Genomic DNA, 22036 nt, shown 5'->3' on the forward strand with positions numbered 1-22036 from the left:
GCCGCTGGACAGTTGACGCATAGAAATACAGTTGACACTTGGACAGAGTGGGGTTTCAGGGTGCCGAAGCTCCGCACAGGCCAAAATCCATGTATGACTTTTGACCCCAAAAAACAACTGCTAATAGCCTACAGGACCAGAAGCCTCACCAGTGACGTGAACAGTCAATTAACACATGTATTTTATACCGTATTCCTACAATAAAGTAAGCCAGAGAAGAGAAAACATTACTAAGAAGACCACTAGGGAAACTCAATAATGGCGCTGCGCTGTATTTATAAAAAAAAAAAAAAAATCCATGTTATAAGTGGACCCACACCATTCACTCCTGTGTTGTTCAAGGGTGAGTTGTGCTCTCAGAACTCAGAAGAAGTGCTTCCCAGGCCCAGAGGGCTGAGAGGCTCGTTGCCTTTGCTCTGAGCTGCAGCATTTAATCAGTCAGCTTTCAGGGTTCTGTGATGTGCTCAGAGCTTCCAGTGCGGGAGAAACTGAGATTCTGGTCCCAGTTGGAACCAAGTGTCTGGCATGTTCTCACAGAAGTCACATGCTCATGCCCTGCCCATGACCTGTCACTGGCATGAGTTCAGATTTTATGGGTTAATAGGAATTACCTCAGAAAAGAAATGCCCAGGTGTGGAGCCCCGGGGCCCAGCTCTCCACCAGCGGGACTCGTTGACACGTAACACCTTTTTGTCACCACTGGTTGTTTTCACTAGGGAAACAGGGCTCCTTCTCCACCCTCTGGGCCACTGCTGCTCAGACAGACCCCGGGCTCCCACCAGCCAGGGTGTCTCAGGTGCAGTGACCCTGTTTGGTGGGGACAAAAAGCTATGGGTGCCATCACTGCATACAAAGGACCTTCTGAGTCCTGTGGGAACAGGTGGACCCCAGGAAGCAGGAGGCAGGAACATTCTAGAAAGTTAGAATTCCAGACTCTCAAAGTAAAAGAAGTCCTTGAAGAAGGAGCAACTGGAGGTCAGGAAAGATGATGGCAGGAGAGATCCGGGGACAACATTCTGCAGCTGTGACTTCCCGGCACAGAGATGGTGTTCCAGAAGAAAACCTAAGACAGAACTATGGGGACAGCAGGTGATAGGGTTAGGGTTTGTGTGCACACACTTGGTACGCATTTTGCAATTTTTCTCCTAAGGTAAAAGGTCTGGAAGGGAACACACTGTAAATTTAATACTTTATTTCTCTGGGTGGTACAATTAGGGATGGTTTTAGTTTTTCTGCATGATGTTCTATATTTTGTGTCAATGAACATGTATTAATCTTGTACACAGAAAGCATTTTCAGAACAGAAAATTAATGATTCCACTCAGAAAATTTTTGAGTGTTTTCTTTATAAATGAAAGAAATTGCATTCAATATAAAAGTATAATTATATAGTTATGTGTATCTTTTTTCTCAAAAATGTTTTCCTGGAAATGTTTTTTCAAGGTGGAGCCAGCTTTTTCTCTGACTATAATCTTGCTTTTTTGTTGATGTTTAAGAAATTCAAGGGTGCCTGGGTGGCTCAGTCAGTTAAGTGTCTGCCTTTTGTTCAGGTCATGATCTTACAGCTCGTGAGTTTGAGCCCTGCTTCAGGCTAGGCTCTGTGCTGACAATGTTGAGTCTGCTTGGGATTCTCTGTCTCCTCTCTTTCTATCCTTATCCCACTCTTGCTCTCTCTCACAAAATAAATAAAAATAAACTCTAATTTTTTTTTTTTTTCAGATAAATATAGGGACACCTGGGTGGTTCAGTTAAGTGAGCAACTCGATTTCGGCTCAGGTCATGATCTCACAGTCTTGAGATCATCCCCAAGTTGGGCTCTGCACTGAGTGTGGAGCCTGCTTGGGATTCTCTCTCTCCCTCTGCCCCTCTCCCCTGCTCACATGCGCGCGTGCGCGCGCTCTCTCTCTCTCTCTCTCTCTCTCTCTAAAAGTAAATAAATATAAAAAAAGAAATTCAGGAAATACAGAAAAGAATAAAGCAAATCCTATGTAACCTCAGCAGTCATTGGCAACTGCTGTTATTATTTAGGTACATTCCCTTCCATACATTTATATATTTTATGGACTCATTCCAAATGTTCTTTATTGTATTGTGCTTTTAAGTGTGAAACTGAATCAAGGAAACCTCATTTAGGGTGGGATAGAGGGGGGCAGGGGAGGCGGGCTGTGGGCCCAGCACTAGTTAGCAATCGCAGACCCAACAGGAGGAGAGGCACCTTGCCGGAAGGTTTCCTGCTGCTCCCGCCCAACCTCCCGCCTCCTCTATAAAAGCCTCCCCGCCTTACTCTCCAGACTTCCGTGTAATTCTGGTGAGGTTTTCCTGTCATAGGTTATTTCAAGAGAGTTTTTTCTTTTCTTTTCTTTTCTTTTTTTTTTAATTTTTTTTAATGTTTATTTAGTTTTGAGACAGAGAGAGACAGAGCATGAATGGGGGAGGTCAGAGAGAGAGGGAGACACAGAATCCGAAGCAGGCTCCAGGCTCTGAGCTGTCAGCACAGAGCCCGACACGGGGCTCGAACTCACGGACCGCGAGATCATGACCTGAGCCGAAGTCAGCCGCTTTACCGACTGAGCCACCCAGGCGCCCCAACAAGAGAGTTATTTCTAGAGAGCGTTTTGTAAGTCCTGGGAAAGCGAATGGGGTAATTGCTGAAATGTCAGCGATGCTCTGGGCTCAAGGCTGTGGGACGTGATGGCGCTATGAGAACAGGGCCCCAGGAGCCAGTTAGACCGACCCGCCGTCCCTGCCTAACAGTCCTTGAAACCGCACACCTGCCCCTGCCTTGCTTGCTTTTCTGTAAACACCAGTTTACTCTACATCTGGAGGCTCCTTGTGTTTTTCTCCCATGCTCTAACGTTCTTCGATGTTTCTACCTGGCGAACGTGAAATAAAGACCATGTGCAGTTTGCTCCTGCCGCTGTTTTCGCTGTAGAGGCAGCCCTGCACGTCCGCCCAGTCTCAGCATCTGGAGACTTTTTCTTCAGCGTGGCTACATATATTGAACCAACCTTGCAATCCTGGGATAAGGTCCACTTGGTCATGGTGTAGGGTCCTTTTTCTATGATGTTGGGACTCCATTCACTAGTGTTTTGTTGAACATTTTTGCAACTGTATTCATAAGGGATCTTGGTGTGTAGTTTTGTGATATTTTTGACTGGCTTTGGTGTCAGGATAATGCTGGTCTCTTCCAGAATGACTCAGGAAGTGTCTCCCACACTTTTCTGTTGTTTGGAAGACTTGGTGAAGCATTGATATCAATTTGTTAAATATTTGATAGAATTACTGGTGAAGCCCTTTGGACCTGGGCTTTTCTTTGTGGGAAGTTGTGGTTGGGGGTTTTTTTAAAACTACTTTTTCAGTCTCTTACCTGTCATAGATCTATTCATAGTTTCTATTTCTTTTTCAGTCAATTTCGATGATTCATGTCTTTCTAGGAGTGTATCTGTCTCATGTACACTATCTTTTTATCCTGTTTCAGTTTTTCTTGTCCTAATTAAAAGCAACATATTTATGTTTTGTTTTCACATGAAGCTTCACCACCAGTCAAAAGCAGGGGGACCTCCTTATTGAACACAATCAGTGAGCGTTAACCTGGGAACAGGACCCCAGTGGGGCCACTCATTCTGTGGGCCCCTCTTCCCCCATCTGTTAGCCTTGGGCACCAGATACTGTTGATGTGGCTGTAAAGTCCCTTGAACTGCTGTACCTCAAAGAAAGGCAAATTCATTTGTCACTTTCTGACTTACACTTTGTGGAAGAGAAGTTGTAAGTTGTTTGTGATAAGGTGTTCTCCAATAATTATGTCAGTGTCGTTGCTTCTAGGTCTTTACCTCCAATGGCCCAACTGTGATCATGCCCACCTGGTTCTGCTCTCGAGCATGGTTCTCCCACGTGGGCCCATTTGACGAAGGCGGGCAGGTAAGTGTGGGCCCCTTGTGGGCCCCCTCCTCTGGGGTAACACTCTGGGGTGCGAATTCCCTGAATCCCAGCCCTACCTACTTCATGGGTGCTGTGCCCTCTCTGGGGATCCAGGGATTAGGAAAATGCCTTCCATGAAGGCCTTCCCAGCACTTCTCCTGCCAGCTCGGCTGAGTGTTCCAGAGAGTATCTGAGGCCCTGGCACCACCTGGGATTTCTGTGTGCAGGCCCAGGCTACCTCATCCTGGCTTAACAGCTGTTCGTAGGAAAGCACAGGCCATGGAGTCACCCTCCTGTTCACTCCATGGACTGGGCCACAGCTAGTGGACATGTGAATTACTCTGCCGTGCACTGTCTGACCTTCCCATCTCTCCACCTTGCTGGGATGGGAGACCAGGTCACTTTGTCATGGAGGTGTGCTAATTCATGATTTTAGGGCATTTGGTATCATCCCTGTGTTCTTGTTTCTCCCCGCAAATTCATACAGATAGAACTATGTACATGTGATACCACCTTGCCCAGGGGCCCCAGTCTCAACTTCACCAGCGGCAGCAGGGGCCAAGGCAGGCAGAGCTTTTTTTTTTTTTGGGGGGGGGGGGTGGCTCTCAGCCAACAAGTTCTCCCTGACTGTGAGACAACAGGGTGGGTAAAGGGAAACTCCAGCAAATCTCCCCACCTAAGCAGGTGCTACAAAAGGCCCCTGTTCTCTTTGGACCTGAATCCAAGCACCCGCTTTCATATTCTTCTACAGAAAATGGCCCAGAAATGGTCATCGGGAGGTGATCCCTGAGGAACACTGACTGAAAGATCTGACAAATCCCTAATTCACAGCCATGAGTGGTCTCAGGATTCAAAGTACATCAAGCCTTTTAGCTCAAGGCAATTCTTCCTGGAGTAGAAGTACCTGGGGGCAAAGAAAGGCCATCAGTCCCTTTGTACCAGGGCTGAGGGACCAGAGACCAGAGACAAGGGATCAAGGATCACATATCAGGGACCAGAGATCAGGCACCAGATATCAAAGACCAGGGATCAGATATTAGGGACAGCAATCAGGGATCAGGGACCAAGAATCAGATATCAGGGAGCAGAGACCAGAGACCAGATTTATTTCAGGGACCAGAAGTCAGATTTCAAGCACCAGGGATCAGAGACTATGGACCAGAGACCAGGGATCAGAGATCAGGGATCCGAGTTGAAGGACTGGGGACCAGAGATCAGGAACATTGATCAAAGTTCAGGGACCAAGGATCAGAGATGAGGCACCTGAGATTGGGGATTAGAGACTAGAAATCAGAGAACAGGGATCAGGGACCAGAGTTTAGGGACCAGATCAGGGGCCAAAGACTACAAATCAGGGATCAGAGACCATAGACCAGAAATTAGAGATCACAGACCAGGTACCAGGGATCAGAGACCACGGACCAGAAATTAGAGATCACAGATCAGGGATCAGGGATCAGGGACCAGAGTTTAGGGACCAGAGATCAGGGCCCAGAGACCACAGACCAGAAATTAGAGATCACAGACCAGGCACCAGCGATCAGGGATCAGGGACCAGAGTTTAGGTACCGGAGATCAGAGCCCAGAGACCACGGATCAGAAATTAGAGATCACAGGCCAGGCACCAGGGATCAGGGACCAGAAATCAGGTTTGGGGATTGGCCCTCAGGTAATTTTTCATGGGCCTTAGTGAAGAGCCACAGTCTACCCAGGGCCAAGAGCCTGTGGCTCCTACTCTGTGGAGAGAGGGGCAAGTGGCCGAAGCAGCAGAAAACAGTCCAGGTGCTAAATGATGTAGCAGGTGACCAGAGGTGTGGACTGGGGTGGCCCAAGGGTCAGCAAATAAGCCGGGGCTCCAGGGGGATGGAAATAGTGGTTGTGAGCTGGACCTACAAGGTGGACGGGTTTTAACTGGGAAATGCACTTGCAGAGGCAGGCTGGGAGGGGGAGGGGAGATTTGGAGGTAGGTACCGTGCTGGCACAGGGTGGCATCCAGCCGTGGTAAGCAGCCTCTGCTACCAAGCTAGGGAATCTGAATGCCCCCAGGAGGCAACCAGTTCAGGCCCTTACACAAAAAGGAAAGCAACAAAAAGGCCTTTGTTGGTTCTGAACATGCCTTCTGAGGGCAGGCTGGCCTGGGTGGGAAGGTCGGGAGAAGGCCCGTCACTGCCCGGGGAGAACTGGCTGCCCAGAAAGGCTGGCCGCCAGCACTTTCCCGATGTGCATTTTGTCTGGTGGAAAGAGCCGGCTGGAGTTGACTTGTGAGGGGGGAGGCCACCCTGCCCTCCCCCCACCGCGTGCAGCACCCCCCCATGCCCTGCCCTCCCCACACCGTGTGCAGCCCCCCCACGTCTTGCCCTTCCATGCAGCACCCCCCCCCCCCCCCCACCAACACCCGGCCAGCAGCTCAGAGCTCTCAGTGTCAGCCATTCTGGTTGGTCTTGGCGGCTTTTCATTTTTATTTGCGTTTCTGAGACCACTAAGGATGTTAAACAATTTTTATGTGTTCATTGGCCGTTTGCTATTTTATGAAATGTCCAAATCTTTTGCCCACTTTCAAGTGGGTTGTTTTGTGGTTGTCAAACTGGTGGCATTCTTTTTTTTTTTTTTTTTTTAATGTTTATTTATTTTGAGAGAGAACACATGAGGGTGAGCAGGGGAGGGGCAGAGAGGGGGGTGGAGAGAATCCCAAGCATGCCCCACACTGTCAGAGCAGAGCCTGATGTGGGGTTCCAGCTCATGAGTCATGAGATCCACCGGAGCGGAAACCTAGAGTTGCGCATTCGACCTAATGAGCCCCCCAGGCGCCCACATTGTTGGCATTCTTTACCGAGTATTTGCTTGTGGATGTTTTCTTCTATTTGACTTCTGCATTATGGGATTTCCTCACTTCCACAGCCTGAGGACATCGGGGCCATAAGGCTGTGGCTCCCATCCCTGGGGGGTCTGCGTCGCCCCCCCCCCCCCACCGCCCCAACCACGGCCTGCACACTGCACACACGGCCTGCACCGCGTCATTGCTGCAGGAGGGCGGCTACTCAGCCATCCGGAGCCAGCAGCCATCACCCACTCTGGGCTGTTTAAATTTCTCTGGTGTTGAAGGCTTGCATTTTGTTCTAGTGGTTATTTCTGTATTTCTCTCTTTTCAGATGCCCTTAGTCCTGTGTATGCTTCTTAAACCTTCTCTGGTCTGCTATTTTCCATTTTCGAAAGGTATTCTGACGCTCATCTGCTTCCTGTACAACCTGCAGTGAGACCCTCTCTTCCCTTCTCCCGTTTTGTTGTGTGATTTCCAGTAATGTTGGAAGACATACACACGTGGATACGTCGCCCACCCCACCCTGGGTCCACAGCCATACACGTCCCGCTCAGAACGTGGTCCTTGGTCCTGCTACTTGAGGGACATGGCCGTACAGAACACCCTTGGCTCATTTCCTTTCCTTGAGAGTGAAAATTCTGTTCTGCTCTTGCCTTGGTTTGTTGCTTTCCAGAGTCTGACGCTCACCGAAGTCTCTCTACCTGGTGAGCGCGTGATCGTGCCTGGAGGCTCTGAGGGTTATTTCCTTGTCAAAAACTAATAGCTTCACCAGGGACTTAACTGCTGCGCCTTTCCGGTAGGTGGGTACAGGTCTGCTGTGTTTCCCAGAGTTTCCTTGGCACGTACTTTTCAGTGTGCCCTCTGCTCTGTTGTTTTCTTCCTCTGTTTTGCAGACTCTGGTTTCACATCAGTGGGATGGTCCCTGGCTTTACTCTCAGGAACTTTCTCTCCCACTCCTACATTTCTAGGCTTCATTTCTCATATGATTTTATCTTTTCCTCCTATTTCTATTTTGAGTTCAATCAATCCCCTCTTATTTTAGAGGTTTATTGAGGAATAATTCACGTACCATACAATTCATCTGTTTAAATGTGCAGTTGGACGTTTTCTAGCAAATCCTCAGGCACACCGCATCACCAGTCTGCTGCCAGGAGTGGCCAGGCTTGGGAGGCACACCCTTCCCCCCTACCCCCCCACCCCCTGACACCCCCCCCACACACCGCTGCCCGGGTCCCCCTTGCCTTCTCAGGTGCAGGGACGGTTCGGTGCTGATCTGACTCCTGGTTCGGGGTCGTCTTTGTTGTGGTTACATCAGCAGGTTGAATTTTATTCATCTGGGGAAGTGTCTGACTTTCTGCACTCTCTCCCACTGGCTCCGCGTAGATGACTTTGCGTGGCCCTGTTCTCAGGAATCCACACGACCCGCTCTCCTGCCACTGTCACACGCAGCTTCCAGAGCATATCAGGGACTGGCGCCTGCTCTGTGCTCCCGTCTGCCCCAGGACCCCAATCCCCTCTCACCCCATCACCAGGGTGTGCTGCCCTGCCCGCCACACCCCCACCTCCGGGACCCTCAGTGTGCCCGCCCCGCCTGCCACGCCCCCATGTGCGGGACCTGGCACAGTCCTTGGTTCCCAAGGTCGACTCCAGAGTGTCTGTCCACCTGGGTGACTCTGTAAGGCCAGACAGGCCCGGGAGTCCTAGCCAAGGAGTCTGGTGCACACTTCCTTGTATTATGGGCGGACCCCGAGCTGGTCGAAAGGTGCCACGTGCTCACGGCAGGGTGACTTGGGCACAGAGCCTGTGGCAATCCACAGCAGTCTAACAGTGGGGAAAAGCTGTGAACACCCTCGTTTCCAACGTGCGAGTGGACAAGTGCGTCAGCACACGTGACTTGAAGGACTAGTTTTTACAAAGACCACGGTGACGTGAAAAGATTTATAATAAAACATTAAGGTAAAAACCAAGCTTCAAAACTCTTTGCAGCTCTGCTGAAAGTGTGTCCGCAGGAGAGTAAACACGTGGGCCACACACGGAAGCTCAGAGCAGCTTTGTGGTGACAGAGTCACAGGTGATTCGCGTAGGTCCCTTTTTCTAATTTCCTGTCTTTCCAAACCTTTATAGAGCAAACTGTAACCATGCACTTTACAGGTTTAGGAACAGGAAGGAAAAGGTGGGCTTTCTTCTTGGGATCTGGAAGAACTCACCTTCAGGGTTTCCTTCTTTCTGGCCAGAAGGAAAGTCGTGAGAATTTACTTGGATGTGGCCCTGGAGCACCACTGCTCCCCACAAGGCAGAGAGTCTGAGCCACTGTCCACCCTCCTGGGCACCTGCTCACCAGGAGCTCAGACTCCTGTGGCCGAAAACTGTACAGAGGCTGAGTTGGTAGCGGTGACGCAGCCTGGAAAGAGCCTGGGAACCGAGAGCCGAGCCGGGAGTTGCGCCCAGCGCAGCGCTTCCTGGTGGGGCTCAGCCCTTCCCAGAAGCGTCCGGCCCAGAGCCGGAAGCGGCAGTGCTCCTGGGGAGCCAGGCGTACTGGGTGCCACCAACGCTGACGAGACCTGGCGAAGAGCCAGTCTGGGGACATGCTTGCCGCGTGGAGCGGTGGGAGATGGGGTCTCCCTCAGGATTCCATGCCTCCGAGGGCAGCCGTGCAACCTTCCTCTTGGGGAGAGAGGCAAACTGGGCAGCGGCCAGGAGGCCCTGGAGAGGCCGCAGTCAAGTCGCGGGCTTGGCTGTGGCGCCCGCGCTGCCTTGGGCTTGTGAGCCGGCCTGGGGTTCAGGCTGTAGACCTGTACAGTCAGAGACCAGGCCCCGGGGCGCACCTTCAGTGACGCACTGCTTACAGCCAGGAGGGTAGGCAGGACCCAGACCTCTCCGCCCGCTGTCACTCTAGAGTTTAGGGAATGAAAAGGGGGCTGAACCAGTGTCTGGCTTCCAGCTTCGGTGCTCAGTGCTGAGCTCGGCCAGCCCGACCAGCTGGGGGATGGTGGGAGGCTGAGTTCTCTCAAGACAGGAGAGCTCTCAGGTCCGTGCAGCACAGAGACCCCGTTTGTGGGGGGTTGGGGGGGGGAGCATAAGCGAGGGTGACTCTGGGGCCTTTCGTCCACCCCTGTGACCCTAGCTCTTCCTGGCCATCACGTCCTCATCCTGAGATGACGTCCCCACACTCGAGTGCTGGGCACGCCAGTGACACTGGAGCCTTGCAGATGAGGCTGGGCGTTACTCCCCACCTCCAGTCACCTGAACTAGCGCTCACACGGAAGCCTCTGGCACAGGTGTGTCTTCTGCGGTGAGCGAGACACCAGCAACGTCGATGCTTCTGTTTCCCCCGCAGGGTGAGCCGGAGGACCTGTTGTTCTTCTACAGCCACCTCAGAAAGGGCGGCGGGGTCATCCGTGTGGACCAGAGCCTCCTCCTCTACCGCTACCACCCCAACGCGGCCACACACTCTGTCCTCGAGTATGTACGTCCCAGGGTTCCAGACCTGGTCTGGGGGCCACGAGGGGCCAGGGTTGAGCATGAGGGGCTGAGGTCCAGGGTCAAAGGTGAGGGGTTAGGGTCCAGGTCGAGGTCCAGGGTTGAGCATGAAGGACCAGGGGCCAGGGTCGAGCGTGAGAGGTCAGGGTCTGGGGTTGAGGGTGAGGGGCCAGGGTCAAGCATGAAGGGCTGGGGTCAGGGGAGAGGCCGGGGGCCAGGGTGGAGGGTGCAGGGATGGCCAAAGTCTAAGCCAGGATCAGTGGGGTAGACACAGGTCACCTGGTGTGGGTCTCTACCCCAGGTGAGCATGGCCAGTGTGGGTACACAGAGTCTGTGGCCTTCATGGGGGAAAGCCGTCCCAGGGTCTGTGGTTGCGGTTTCCCCAGGATGAAGGCCACGTCTGTCCCCTTTTTCACAGTGAGGTAGAATCTTGCGTACGTGTCCCGTTGAAGTGTTGGTCTCAATTGCCGTGAGCTGATGGCAGCCTCCCAGTGAGCCCGGTGCCCGTCTAACTTGGCTACAGGTGGGCTCATTGTGCCCTCTCTGCCCCCACCGAGGGGGCTGCTGTGATGGCATCTGCTCGGCCCCATGTCCCCAGTGGCCGGCGTGTCCTCGGGCGTGTCCTGCCCGGGCAGGAGGGGTGGAACATGGAGGAAGGCGAAGCGAGGGAAGGAGCGTCTTCCTGTTTCTTCGGTTTGAACTGTGCGTGCGTGGGCACGTTTCTCACAATTACAAGTGTGTGTCCCCTTGGTGCCTCACGGTTGTGACACTGCTCACTTTTGGGAACAGGGTTGGGGGAACTGGGCCCTCTGAATGCGAAGAGCTTGACCCCGGGGCGCATTCCTGTCTTGGAAGTAGGGTTCACTGTGCTTCCCTGCAGGGTGTGAGAAGGCTGCAGCTTCTCAGCTGAGCGGCCTCGTCTGGGGAGGGCTGCCATCCACCTACACGGGGGGCGTGGTGCCAGTCTGTGTGACGGTCATGTGTGGGGCCCAGGTTGCAGTATCCATGTTGACTCGGGAGGTCAGGCGTATTGTTGCGTGTTGAAACTTCTGTTTTCCGGCTTTCAGCAGAAGAGCTCAATTTTGGTTGTCCTCTGTTAAATCTGAATTTTTATATAATAGCTTTGGTGGGGCATCATTGTTTTCGGTTTATTGTCATGAAGCTGACTCTGTGCCAGTGTGATTTACACCCAAGGGGAAGAGGTCATGTCACAGGACAAAGCACCAGATGTCTGTGTGTCTAATCACAGTCTCCACGTGAAAAACCCCAACAGAAACAGTCCGCAGCTACTGTTGGAGGTTTTGTGCCACGTTCCAGTAACCGAGAGAAACAGGGAAGTCTGCCAGGGTACTAGAGTCACACTGGTAACCGTGACCTGACTCGGGACATACACTCGACCACAGAAGACGTTGTCCCTTTAAGATGCAAGATGGACAATACTTTGGACCAGAAAACAACTCTGAATCAATTTCAAATGATTGCAGTCATACAAGGTATGTTTTATAACCACATAGAATTAAATTAGAAATCATTAACACATCCTCAAAGTCCAAAATACTTGGAAATTAGGCAACCAAGGGGAAAAAAAATCACACAGGAAATTAGAAAAAAATTTAATTTGATGAAACTAAAATGGTCACAATTTATAGAATTCAGCCGGAGCACACAATCCACGCATTTGCCATGAACGATTGAAAACACAGTTAAGGCATCTGTGTGGTGGCACCAAACATACAATGCTTGTGGGTAAATTTCACAAGGTGTGTGTATGTCTGCAAAGTGCTGCAGGAAATCCAGGAAACCCTGTAGGGCGGACGCAGGGGCGCCACCTTCGTGGTCTGAAGACTCAGTAACATTGGTGCTCATTCTTCCCAAACTCGCAGTCCCAGGACAGGAGCCTGCTGGCTTCTTTGTGGAAATTGATATCTTGGTTCTGAAATCCTCGTGGAAAATTGAAGGACCCAGAATGGCCAAAACAGCCTTAAAAAGAGCAAAATTTGAGGACTCCCCGCGCTAGATTTCAAGACTTACTCTGAAGTCTTACACGGCAGTCAGGAAACAGCAACAGCATTGAGAGAGACCAGGGAAACAATCCAGAAATACACTCAAAATTGTATCACAGATTGATTTTCAACAAAGTCTCCAAAGGCATTCAGTGGAAAAGGAAAGTATTTTCAACAAGTGGAACTAGATATTCACGTGAGAAAAAAAAGAAAGAAAATCACAAACCATACAGAAAAACTAATTCCAGGTGGATCTTAGATATAAATACAGAAACAGCTAAAGTAGAAAGCATCTGGAGCAAACACTAGGGGACGTCTTCACAACTTCAGGGCAGACAAAAACTTCTCAGTGAGGATGTGAGAAGCATTCACCATTTAAAACTTCATAAAGTGGACTTGATAAAAATTAAAAACCTTTGCTCATCAAGAGACACCATTCGGAGGTTGAGTGGCAGACTGCATTCTGAGAGGAGACGTTCACAATCCATGTATCTGAAGGGACCAAATGGGAGGCGCGTACAGGACCCCGAGCACCCACGAAGAAAGGCAGAATACTTCAACAAACACAACATTTCACAAAACAATACCGTGTAATACGTAAATAATGTAAACCCTCTACACATCCAACAGAAGGGCTAAAGGTAACGTCTGCCAATTCTAACGGGTGAAAGAGTGTGGCTCTACCAGAACTGTCATACTCTGCTCTCAGGAGTATAAAAGTACATCCTCTCTGGAAACCTGGCAATCTTTAAATTAATTAATATCCCCGGTGCCCCAGCAGTCCATGTGTGGGTGTTTAGGCAAGAGACGTGAAAGCATCGTTCAACATATCGCTGCTGATATAGCCAAGAACTGGGAACAACCCAAATGGCCATCAATAATTGAACAGATAACCACTGATAGACACAGGGACCGGGGTTAATGTCAAAGCAATATGGTCACTAAAGAGGCCAGACACAAAAGATGCTTTTGTGGGATGGTGCTTCCTGGAAGCACTCCCACCAGGCAGAAAGCATGCTGTTCGACATCACAACTACTCCACAGTGGGGGGGATTTGCCGCTGGCGTGTGCACATGGGACTGGATCCAGCGTTTGGTGACAGTAATTAGAACTAGATAGAAATTAGATCCATGACATAGGGGACATTGGGAACCCCCCCCCCAACGTGCTGTCAGGGGTGGGACATTGGGAACCCCCCCCCCAACATGCCATCAGAGCTGGGACATTGGGAACCCCCCCACACATGCCATCAGGTGTGGGACTCCACCACATGCCATCAGGGCTGGGACATTGGGAACCCCCCCCCCCCACGGCCATCAGGGGTGGGACCCTCTCCATGTGCCATCAGGGGTGGGACGTCGGAGCTCTCCTCTGTCATCATCGTGAATGTTCCCATCCATGTGTCCTCACCTTAGATTCTCAGAAGACAGCGGAAAGGGATCTCTCTGTAGGACTCAGTGGTGGCCCACAGTGTGGCAGGAGCCCGCGTGTCCAGGAAGGACCAGCTGCCGGCCACTAGGCTTTGTCCCCACACGCCCTCATCTTGTTTGCATGGGATCACTGTCTTTTATGTTGAGAGGTTTCTCTCTTTTTTGCAGCGTGAGGCTTTGCCACCCACAACACAAAAGAAGTGATCTCATGTTAGTTTCTGTGTTGGATTAAATGCTTTGAGCTGTGAGTGGCAAAACCTCAGAGTAATGAGCTTTAATTACACCCTCGGGCTTGTCGGGAGTTGAGTTTCCTCAGACTCTGCCGAGAGGCCCCCCTGTGAGAGCTCTCCCGAGTTGTCCTTGTATTTTAAACTGGGGATGGCCAGCGGTTACCTCATTGGGCAGTTTTCACCCTATTTCCCGCGGCCACCTTCCCAGCCCCGCGGCCAAGGCCAGCACGGTGGGTGCGCGGCAGTCACGCCTTCCCCCGCGTCTTTCCACTTGGACCACATGCAATGGCTCCCTGACCGCACGCGCTGCCCGCTGCCCTTCCCGCGTGAACACCACCTTCTCCTATGGCCTCTCTGACCCAGCGGCCGCCCAGGGACAGGAAGGCCGTAGCGCGTGGGCATGTTCTGGTCTGCGGGTTGCTGGCCATGCTGCTGCGGGAACTGTCCTGTTTTCCATAAGGCACGTGTGTTTGTGACAGTTTCTAAATTGTATCATCACGTGCCGGCATCTCAGGGCCCCGGACTCCTGAGCAGACTGGAGGTGCGGGTGGCTCCTCTGCGTGGCCCCTTGCGCTGCCTCATCCCTGAGCTCCTGGGTCGGGGCTGGGGCACGTCTTCAAACGTCCACAAACACGCTGGGGCATGGTGATAATAAGTTTATTTATTAGAGAGCAAGTCGGGGAAGGGGCAGAGAGAGTGAGAGAGAATGAATCCCAAGCAGGCTCCAAGCTGTCAGCACAGAGCCCAACGTGGGGCTCAATCTCATGACCCTGGGATCATGACCTGAGCTGCAATCTAGAGCCGGACATTGAACCAGCTGAGCCACCCAGGTGCCCCTGCCCTCCAAATTCTTAGCGATGCTTTCACGCCTGTGATTTAGGCCCTTTTCACGTGTGACCACATTAAACAGGAAACAGCTGAGTGTGCCAGCCCCCCCACCCCCGTAGTGGCTGGGCCTCCAGTCTGCTTGTAGCAAGGCGCCTATGGAGGGGTCCCCACGTGGACCAGGCAGGAAGCTCCCGCAGGAAACCTTCACCTCCAGGCGGCTCTTGGGACATGCCCAGGCTCTTGTGCTTGCCTGAGCTCACCTGACATTGGGGTGGCTACGTCCCCTCAGGCTCCCCAGGGTCTGTGCCTGGTGTCCCTTGGGTCCGTGAGGACACGGCCCTGAGAAAGGCATGCGCCACTGGGTGTGAGGGTGGGTGAGGCAGCGTGGCCCTCGTTCACCCTTCATTCCTTCAGCCAATGCCGGGTAGGGAGGAAGGTCTGGGGACAGCTGGGGGCCCCGCCCACGTGGTTCACCACCACCACCCCCCCCCCCCGTGCCCCCACAGGACCACCATCTGGACCCATCGCGTGCGCTTTCTGGAAGAGCGGGCGCTGCCACACTGGGCCACCTTCACCATCTGGAACGCGGGCAGGCAAGGCCGCCGGCTCTATCGCAGCCTGACAGCCGGGATGCAGCGCAAGGTGGGTCCCCGTCCCCCTCCCCGTCCTCCCCCTCTGCCCCACGCCTCCCACCCTCCCCGTCCCTGAGGCTGGTGTCCTGCACCCCCAGGTGGTTGCTTTCTGTGACGTGGACGAGAACAAGATCAGGAAAGGCTTCTATTGCCACGAAGACTCTCAGGTGCGTGGGGCCCAGGAGCCCCTCCAAGGAGGGCCTGGGTCACACACGGGTCACCACCCCTACCCCGCCAGGAAACAGAGCAGCCAGTGCGCAGAACCTTCCTCCCCGGGGAAGGCCGCCTGCAGCCACAAAGCTGCCAGGCCCAGCACAGGTGAACCCATTTCCTGGGCGACTCGGGCCCCAGAGTGACCAGTGTCCCTGCCTGGCCCGTCCTCCCACTGGAGGGCACCTCAGGGCCGGACAGGGGTGAAGGCTGTGGGGCGGCCACAGGTGCGCATGTCTGGCGCGTCCGGGCGTCCCGAAGGCCAGCACAGAGCCGAGCCCACGACGCCTCTCCTCCCTCAGGAAAGGCCGAAGCCTCGGGTTCCGATCCTGCACTTCCGAGCTGCACGGCCGCCCTTCGTCATCTGCGTGAAGCTGGTGAGTGTCAGCCGTGGCTGGGCTCCACTGATGACGGCGTGGCTGGAACAAGGCCCCAGCTGTGGGATCAAGACGTCTGACACGTGGCCAGGCATCCAGGCCCTTGGCTTGGGCCACCTGTCTGGAGCCGTGGTCTCATGCCGGGGGTGGTGACCGCTGCTCTCAGGGGTCCGCTGGGGTGTTGGGAGAGGCCGCCATGGTGCCTGTGTAAAATGGGCTGCATTTCTATAAAAGCAACGTTTTTTGGAAACCTGCTCAGTGCCAGGCCTGAGGCACCTTCCGGGTGCTGATCGGATGCTGTGGCAGAGACGAAGGGTGGAAGGTGGTGGAAGCGTCCCTGAGACACCCCTCTGACCCAGCACCGTGGTCCCCGTGCCCAGGGCCGTCCCGAGAACTCTCCCCACCACATCCTCCCCACCCCCTCCGCAGAGTCCCGGGGACACGGGTGCCCGCTTCTCAGCTCCAGCTTTGTGTTGGGATCACACAGCGGGGTCCTGGGGACCCCGGTCTGCTTGCCCACGTCAGGCTGGCCTGTGAATCTACTTGCTGAAATCCAGCTGTGAGCCCTGGTCACCTCCAGCCTGGCAACGGCAAGGGCACAGTCCGGACGTTCTCGTGCCTGGAGACCTGAAGGGTCTTGGGAGGCCCCACCCCCAGCCCTCACCACCTTCGTGAGACCTCCAGTAGGCTCAGCCCGCCTCTCCCGCCAGACGTGCCCGTAGGGCCGCCTCTTGCCTTGCTGACCTCCAGGCACTCTGCACAGACTCTGGTGCCCGTCCTCCGTCTGTTAGAGCCGCAAACATTTTCTCCCACGTGGGACTTGCCTTTCCATGGAGCCTTCCAGGAAAGGTTACTTCCCATACGGGGACATTCATAACCTTTCTCTTACGATGAACACCTGGGTTCCGTGGAGGAAATCCTTCTCCGGGGTCGGAGAGCTGCATTCTCACTTGTATAAATATACATGTCATCTTTCACATTTGGATGCCTAGTGCACCCCAGCTATGGGGCCAGTGGGCTCAGGTGGGCCGAACGGGCATGCGGGGCCCAGTGCTTGCTGCGGGGGGGGGGGGGGGGGCACAGGATGGACGGGGACACGTGCCACCTCTTCCAGCAGCTGCCAGCCCGTGAGGCTGAGCTGGAGGCGCAGTAACCAGGGCACCAGGAGCCTTCGGGAGGCGCAGTCCGTCCTGCTCTGAGCCTTGGGCTCAGGGAGGGGGCGCCCTTCTTCCCTGCTGGCTGCTTTAAGACCCCAACACCTCAGGTTGGGCGGGGCCGGTGGCCCGGGGAAGGGCCCCCAGGTGGGGCTGGGAGCACGGCTCCAAGGGGCTGGACTCTGCCTCTTGCTGGAGGGGCCATCCCGAGTCCCAGCCTGTGGAAACTGCCAGAAGCAGACACGTGTTGTCCCAGGCTGCTGTGCCGGTGCTGACCCGTTCCTCAGCGACAGATGACTCACAAGGTGGCGGTTAGAACCACGTGGCCGTGAGCCTTCCTGTGCGGTTTGTGTGGAAGCGTGTCCGTCTCTTGGAAGTGGGGGGTCACGGGGTCACCGTGTTCAGTGTGGCACCATTTCACGTTCCCACTGCAGCGCAGGGGCACCAGCGTTTCCACGCTGTCCGCTGGCGGTGGTGTTCCAGCCGTCCGGGTGGCTGCTAAGTGTGGTTTTGATCGTGCGTCTTCCTGACAACTGATGATGCCAAGTCTTTGCAGCTGCTTGTTGGCCGTGCGGGTGTCGTCCTGGGAGAAAGGTCTGTTGGTGTCCTTTGCCCGCGTTTTATCTGGGTTTCATCTTGTCGAGCTGGAGTTCTTCGTGTGTTCCAGATGCAGACACCCTCTCCTGTTCTACAGGTTCTCCTTTTTCTCCCTTGACGGGGTCCTTTGGTACAAAAAGTATTTCATTTTGACAAAGTCCAGTTTATCTGTTTTTAACTTAGTTGCTCATGTTTTTGGTGCCACAGCTAAGAAACCACGGCCAAATCCAGGCCTGCCAGCTTTCCCCCTGCATTTCCTTCTACGAGTGTCATGTGTGGTGTGCAGATGGCGGCCGGCCCCGTTCTTGGGCACATGGCAGTCTGGCTTTCCGTGCACCACGGCTGCGGCAAGCTCCTGTCCCCAGCTGTCACCCAGAGGTTTTGTCCTGCTTGTCTGTTTGCCAGCTTGGCCCTGTTTATTTAACTACTGCTATGTGGTGACAGTCACAAGCTAGCCCCACACAACACACACTTCTTACCTCACAGCGTCTGTGGTTCAGAAATCAGGCACCAGAGGTGGGGCCCAGAGGCGAAGCTGCTGGTGAGGTGCCAGCCAAGACCCGGTCACATGGGGAGGCTTGCCCGGAGCAGGGTCAGAACTGTTGGCAGAAGCCAGACCCTGGAGGATGTTGGACCAAGGGCTTTAGTGCTTTGCTGGCTGTTTCTTGCCACGTGCCCTGCCCCCACCCCCACCCCCACCCCCACCCCCTCCCCCTCCTGCAACGTGGCAGCATATTCTCTCCAAGCTGGCAAGGGGCAGGGTCTGCTAGCAAGACAGACCAAGTCATACAAGTGACGTCCCACCCCTTAGCTGTGTCCCATGGCCGGTCCTGCCTGCGCTCCAGGGGAGGGGTGACACAGACCCACCTCTGCCCACCTGGCTTTGGGTTTTCTGGTTTGAAAGCAGTTTCCTAAAAGGAAAGAGGCTGTTTAAAGCCAAGGTAAGCAAGGTTCCAAGTCGCCAGGGAGACTGGATGGATAATTATAAGGTTGTACAGGGACACTTCAATTCTGCACAAATGTACACGTAATTTTTCAGAGGAGACGAGCTCTGGTAAGAGTCTGCTTCTCTGGGACCAAAAAACTGCCGGCAATTAGAACGCTCCCCACAATGAAAACCCCTCCTGGCAAGCAGGCTTTGGGTGGGAGGTGAAGCTCTTTTCCCATCCCTCACTCTGTGTCCCTGGAGGGACCCCCACAGGCACCAGTTTCTTGTATTTTCGGCCAGAGTCAGCCAACACAGACACAAATGTGTGGGATTTCTCTAAGCAAATGGCAGCATGTTATACATACTTTTCCTGTATTTTGCTTGTTTTACATGATGTATCTTGCAGGTTATTCCATATGAACCCGCTGGTACCATCTGACTGTTATCTTTTTTTTAATGTTTATTTATTTTGAGACACAAAATAATGTTCATTTTGTGACACACGGGAGCAGGGGAGGGGCAGAGAGAGAGGGAGAGTCCCAGGAAGGCTCCGTGTTGTTAGCACAGAGCCCAGTGTGGGGGCTGGATCCCAGGCTCCCCTGTCGTCGTCTTTTAGTCAAGCAAACTTCCTAGCACATCTCAGCCTTATCCCCAAAGCCGCAGGAAGCCAGCCTCATTCAGCCATCCCCACTGTTCCCGTGTGGTGTGTCCCCCACAGTGTGTCCCCCATGTGGCTATCCCCCCATTTGTGTCCCCGTGTGGCCGTCCCCCATGTGGCATGTGTCTGTGTGCCATGTCCCTGTGCAGCCTCCATGGCCGTCGTGGGTTCTATCCTCCCAAATCCCCCTGCCCCCGACATTGGGAAGCAAATCCTAAATTCCAACGTTATTTCCCAAGAAGATAAAAACCTTACAAAATTTACTCTGAGACAGAGATGTCACACCCAAAATTCCCCACACCCATCTGGTCGGAGGTCCCCGGGGCCTTCTGTGTTCTGCTCTTCCATGGCTTGTCGGATCCCACGCTCGCATCGGGGGGCACCTGCGTGTCTCCGTGCGGCCTGGGGCCCCGGGGTCACACACGCTCCCTCTGCACAGGCGGGAGGCTGGCGCGGCTCCAGCCTGCGCGGCTCCAGGGGCGGTTGCCCCTCAGGGGCCCCCCACCACCCCTGCTCCTGTCAGGGGCTGGACGAGTTCCGGGAGGAGGAACCCCTGGGGATTCGTGTGCGTACCCGCACACTATTCGCTTGTACGGAGGTTTCACCCCTTATCATCCGGTTAAGTCTCAACACACCTTTAGACCATTTTTATCATTTGCTATCAAACATACTGGTGCAGTGAATATATACGTGGAATTTTGCTCTGTCCCAGGAGGGGGCGGTAACATTCGCCCCCACCGGTGACCCTCCCTACCCGCCCCCTGCAGCGTGGCCAAATTCCGCCATGTTTTCACATCATGGGGGAAGGTTTGTAAGGCCTTGTTACGAGTACGGAGGGTGTCTTTCCACGAGTTTAAAAGGATCTTTATTTCCCTTTTGGTGAATTATCTATTCATCAGCCCATTCTTCTATTGGTCTGTTAGTATTTTCTTTATATGACGACAAAAGCCTCTGTGATAGGTCTTGTGAATTTTTCTGTCATTTGACTTTATTTTTGCCTTTTAGGAAAATTTGTTTAGATATCAAATTAATTGATTTTTGTATGGCTTTGGGAGGTTTATTCGTTCTAAGACATTAATTCCTCAATGTGAAATTTCAAAGCACATTCTCCAGGTTTGCTTCTGAGATTTCTGCTTTTTACTTTATCTCTGACCACTAGGATTTATTTTGCTGTAAAGATTAGAGATTCAGGAGCACCTGGGTGGCTCCCTCAGTTAAGTGTCTGACTCTTGATTTCAGCTCAGATCATGATCTCACGGTTCAGGAGTTCGAGCCCTGCATCAGGATTCTCTCTCTCTCTGCCCTTCCTAACCCCCAATACACACACACTCTTAAAATAAATACAAATTTAAAAATAAATAAAGTAGGGACTCAAAGTTTTCTTCCCATTTGGATGCCCACTTGTCCCCAAATAATTTGGGACTATTTGGGGAATTCCTATCCTTTCTAATAATGAGACACTGTATTTTTATGTTGGATCTACTTCCGGACTCTTGGTCTACTACTGTCTGTGCACCAGCACCGTTAATTCCTGGGCTTTATGGTATTTACCATTTAGGAAGACAAGCCTTCTTCCACTCTTCTTTTTTTTACAATTTACCTCACAATTTTCTTTTCTGGATAAACTTTTTTACTGTGAACTAACACATTGAGACGATGGCCTACACATGGCCCACCACCTGCTTTTATGAATAAAGTTTTATTAGAACACAGCATATTATGACCACCAAACGGTCAATGTTACTGTATGGCCCTTTAAGAAAACACTGCAGACATCTGCTCTAGAACGTGCTGCACAGGTTAATGTGCCCACACAAGTGGCCCAACCCATGTCAGAAAAAAGCCTTCCCGCAGAGCTGCCCCGGTGCACATAATTTCTTTGCTAATTATTCTGCCGTGTGTGTGTGTGTGTGTGTGTGTGTGTGTGTGCAACCCCAAACCATACGGTCTGATGCTGTTTCTGTAGTTTGTGCGAAGCAGACTAAATGTGCTGTCACTCCACATCACCTCTGAGGCGGACTGAGCGCCCTTTCTTGTTGCCTTGCGGCATTCAGCCGTGTGAATGTCACACTGACGCCCGTTTCTGGGTTTATCCAGGAGTGGAAGTGTGGGTCCCGGACTGCACCCCCAAGGTGTCCTGTCAGGGCCAGCTCCCCGAAGCTGGGGCTCAGGAGGGGCTGTGGCTCTCGCTGTGGTTTTAGCACATGCGTCTGAGTGATGAGGCTGAGTGCCTCCCTTCTCTGGGATGCTTCTGATCGGACTCCCCCCACTTGGTGGGGGGCAAATCTTCCCCTGACAGCTTGTAGAAGTTCTAATGCCTCTGGTTCCTGATCCTTTGTTGGTTACGCTAATTTACAGAAGCGTCTAACTTCAGTGGCATCTTGAGAGGGAGCCCCCTCCTCCATTCCTCTCTGGGCCATAGTGGAGCTTGGCTGGCCTGAATACAGGCGTTTCCTTTGAAAGCGCAGAGATAACGGGGAAGGGGGCGGAGCTGAGAATGGACAGCAGGTGGAGGAGAGTGCAGGAATTTCGGGTCTTTCCCATTTAAGCATTTCTAGCGGTGCCCAGTGGTCAAGGGCGTGCACAGCCAGGCTGACCCCCATGGTGGGCCCAAGGACAGAGGAACCCAACGGGGTGAACACTGGGCCCCTTGCATCCGGCCAAAGGCCTGTGGCATCTGGGACAGGCCACCAGGTGAGGGACTGGCCAGAGCCACAGCTGTTTCCCACTCAGGGAGCCACGCGGCCTGGCCAGAGCCAACACAGGCCAAGCT

The 22036-nt window shown here is 53.2% G+C and overlaps 1 protein-coding gene across 13 annotated transcripts in view; it reads left to right on the forward strand.

Moving 5' to 3' along the window:
• Positions 1-22036, forward strand: part of B3GNTL1 (UDP-GlcNAc:betaGal beta-1,3-N-acetylglucosaminyltransferase like 1) — a 94049-nt gene that overhangs the window by 68924 nt on the left and 3089 nt on the right. For 4 of the 13 annotated variants that reach the window (XR_009254834.1, XR_009254835.1, XM_058703385.1 and 1 more), the window contains exons 7-11: positions 3823-3918; positions 10074-10198; positions 15214-15349; positions 15438-15506; positions 15852-15926. Coding sequence is in view for 6 of the 13 variants with exons in the window: in XM_058703385.1 (XP_058559368.1) it covers positions 3823-3918; positions 10074-10198; positions 15214-15349; positions 15438-15506; positions 15852-15926 (501 nt within the window). In the remaining 7 variants the exon portion in view is untranslated. Of the gene's footprint in view, positions 1-3822; positions 3919-10073; positions 10203-15213; positions 15350-15437; positions 15507-15851; positions 17483-17514; positions 17675-22036 lie in introns of those variants that run through there. The other 9 variants (XR_009254832.1, XR_009254833.1, XM_058703384.1 and 6 more) reach the window with 7 other exon arrangements.

Source organism: Neofelis nebulosa, chromosome 16 (genome assembly GCF_028018385.1).
Source record: "Neofelis nebulosa isolate mNeoNeb1 chromosome 16, mNeoNeb1.pri, whole genome shotgun sequence".
Lineage (NCBI taxonomy): Eukaryota > Metazoa > Chordata > Mammalia > Carnivora > Felidae > Neofelis > Neofelis nebulosa.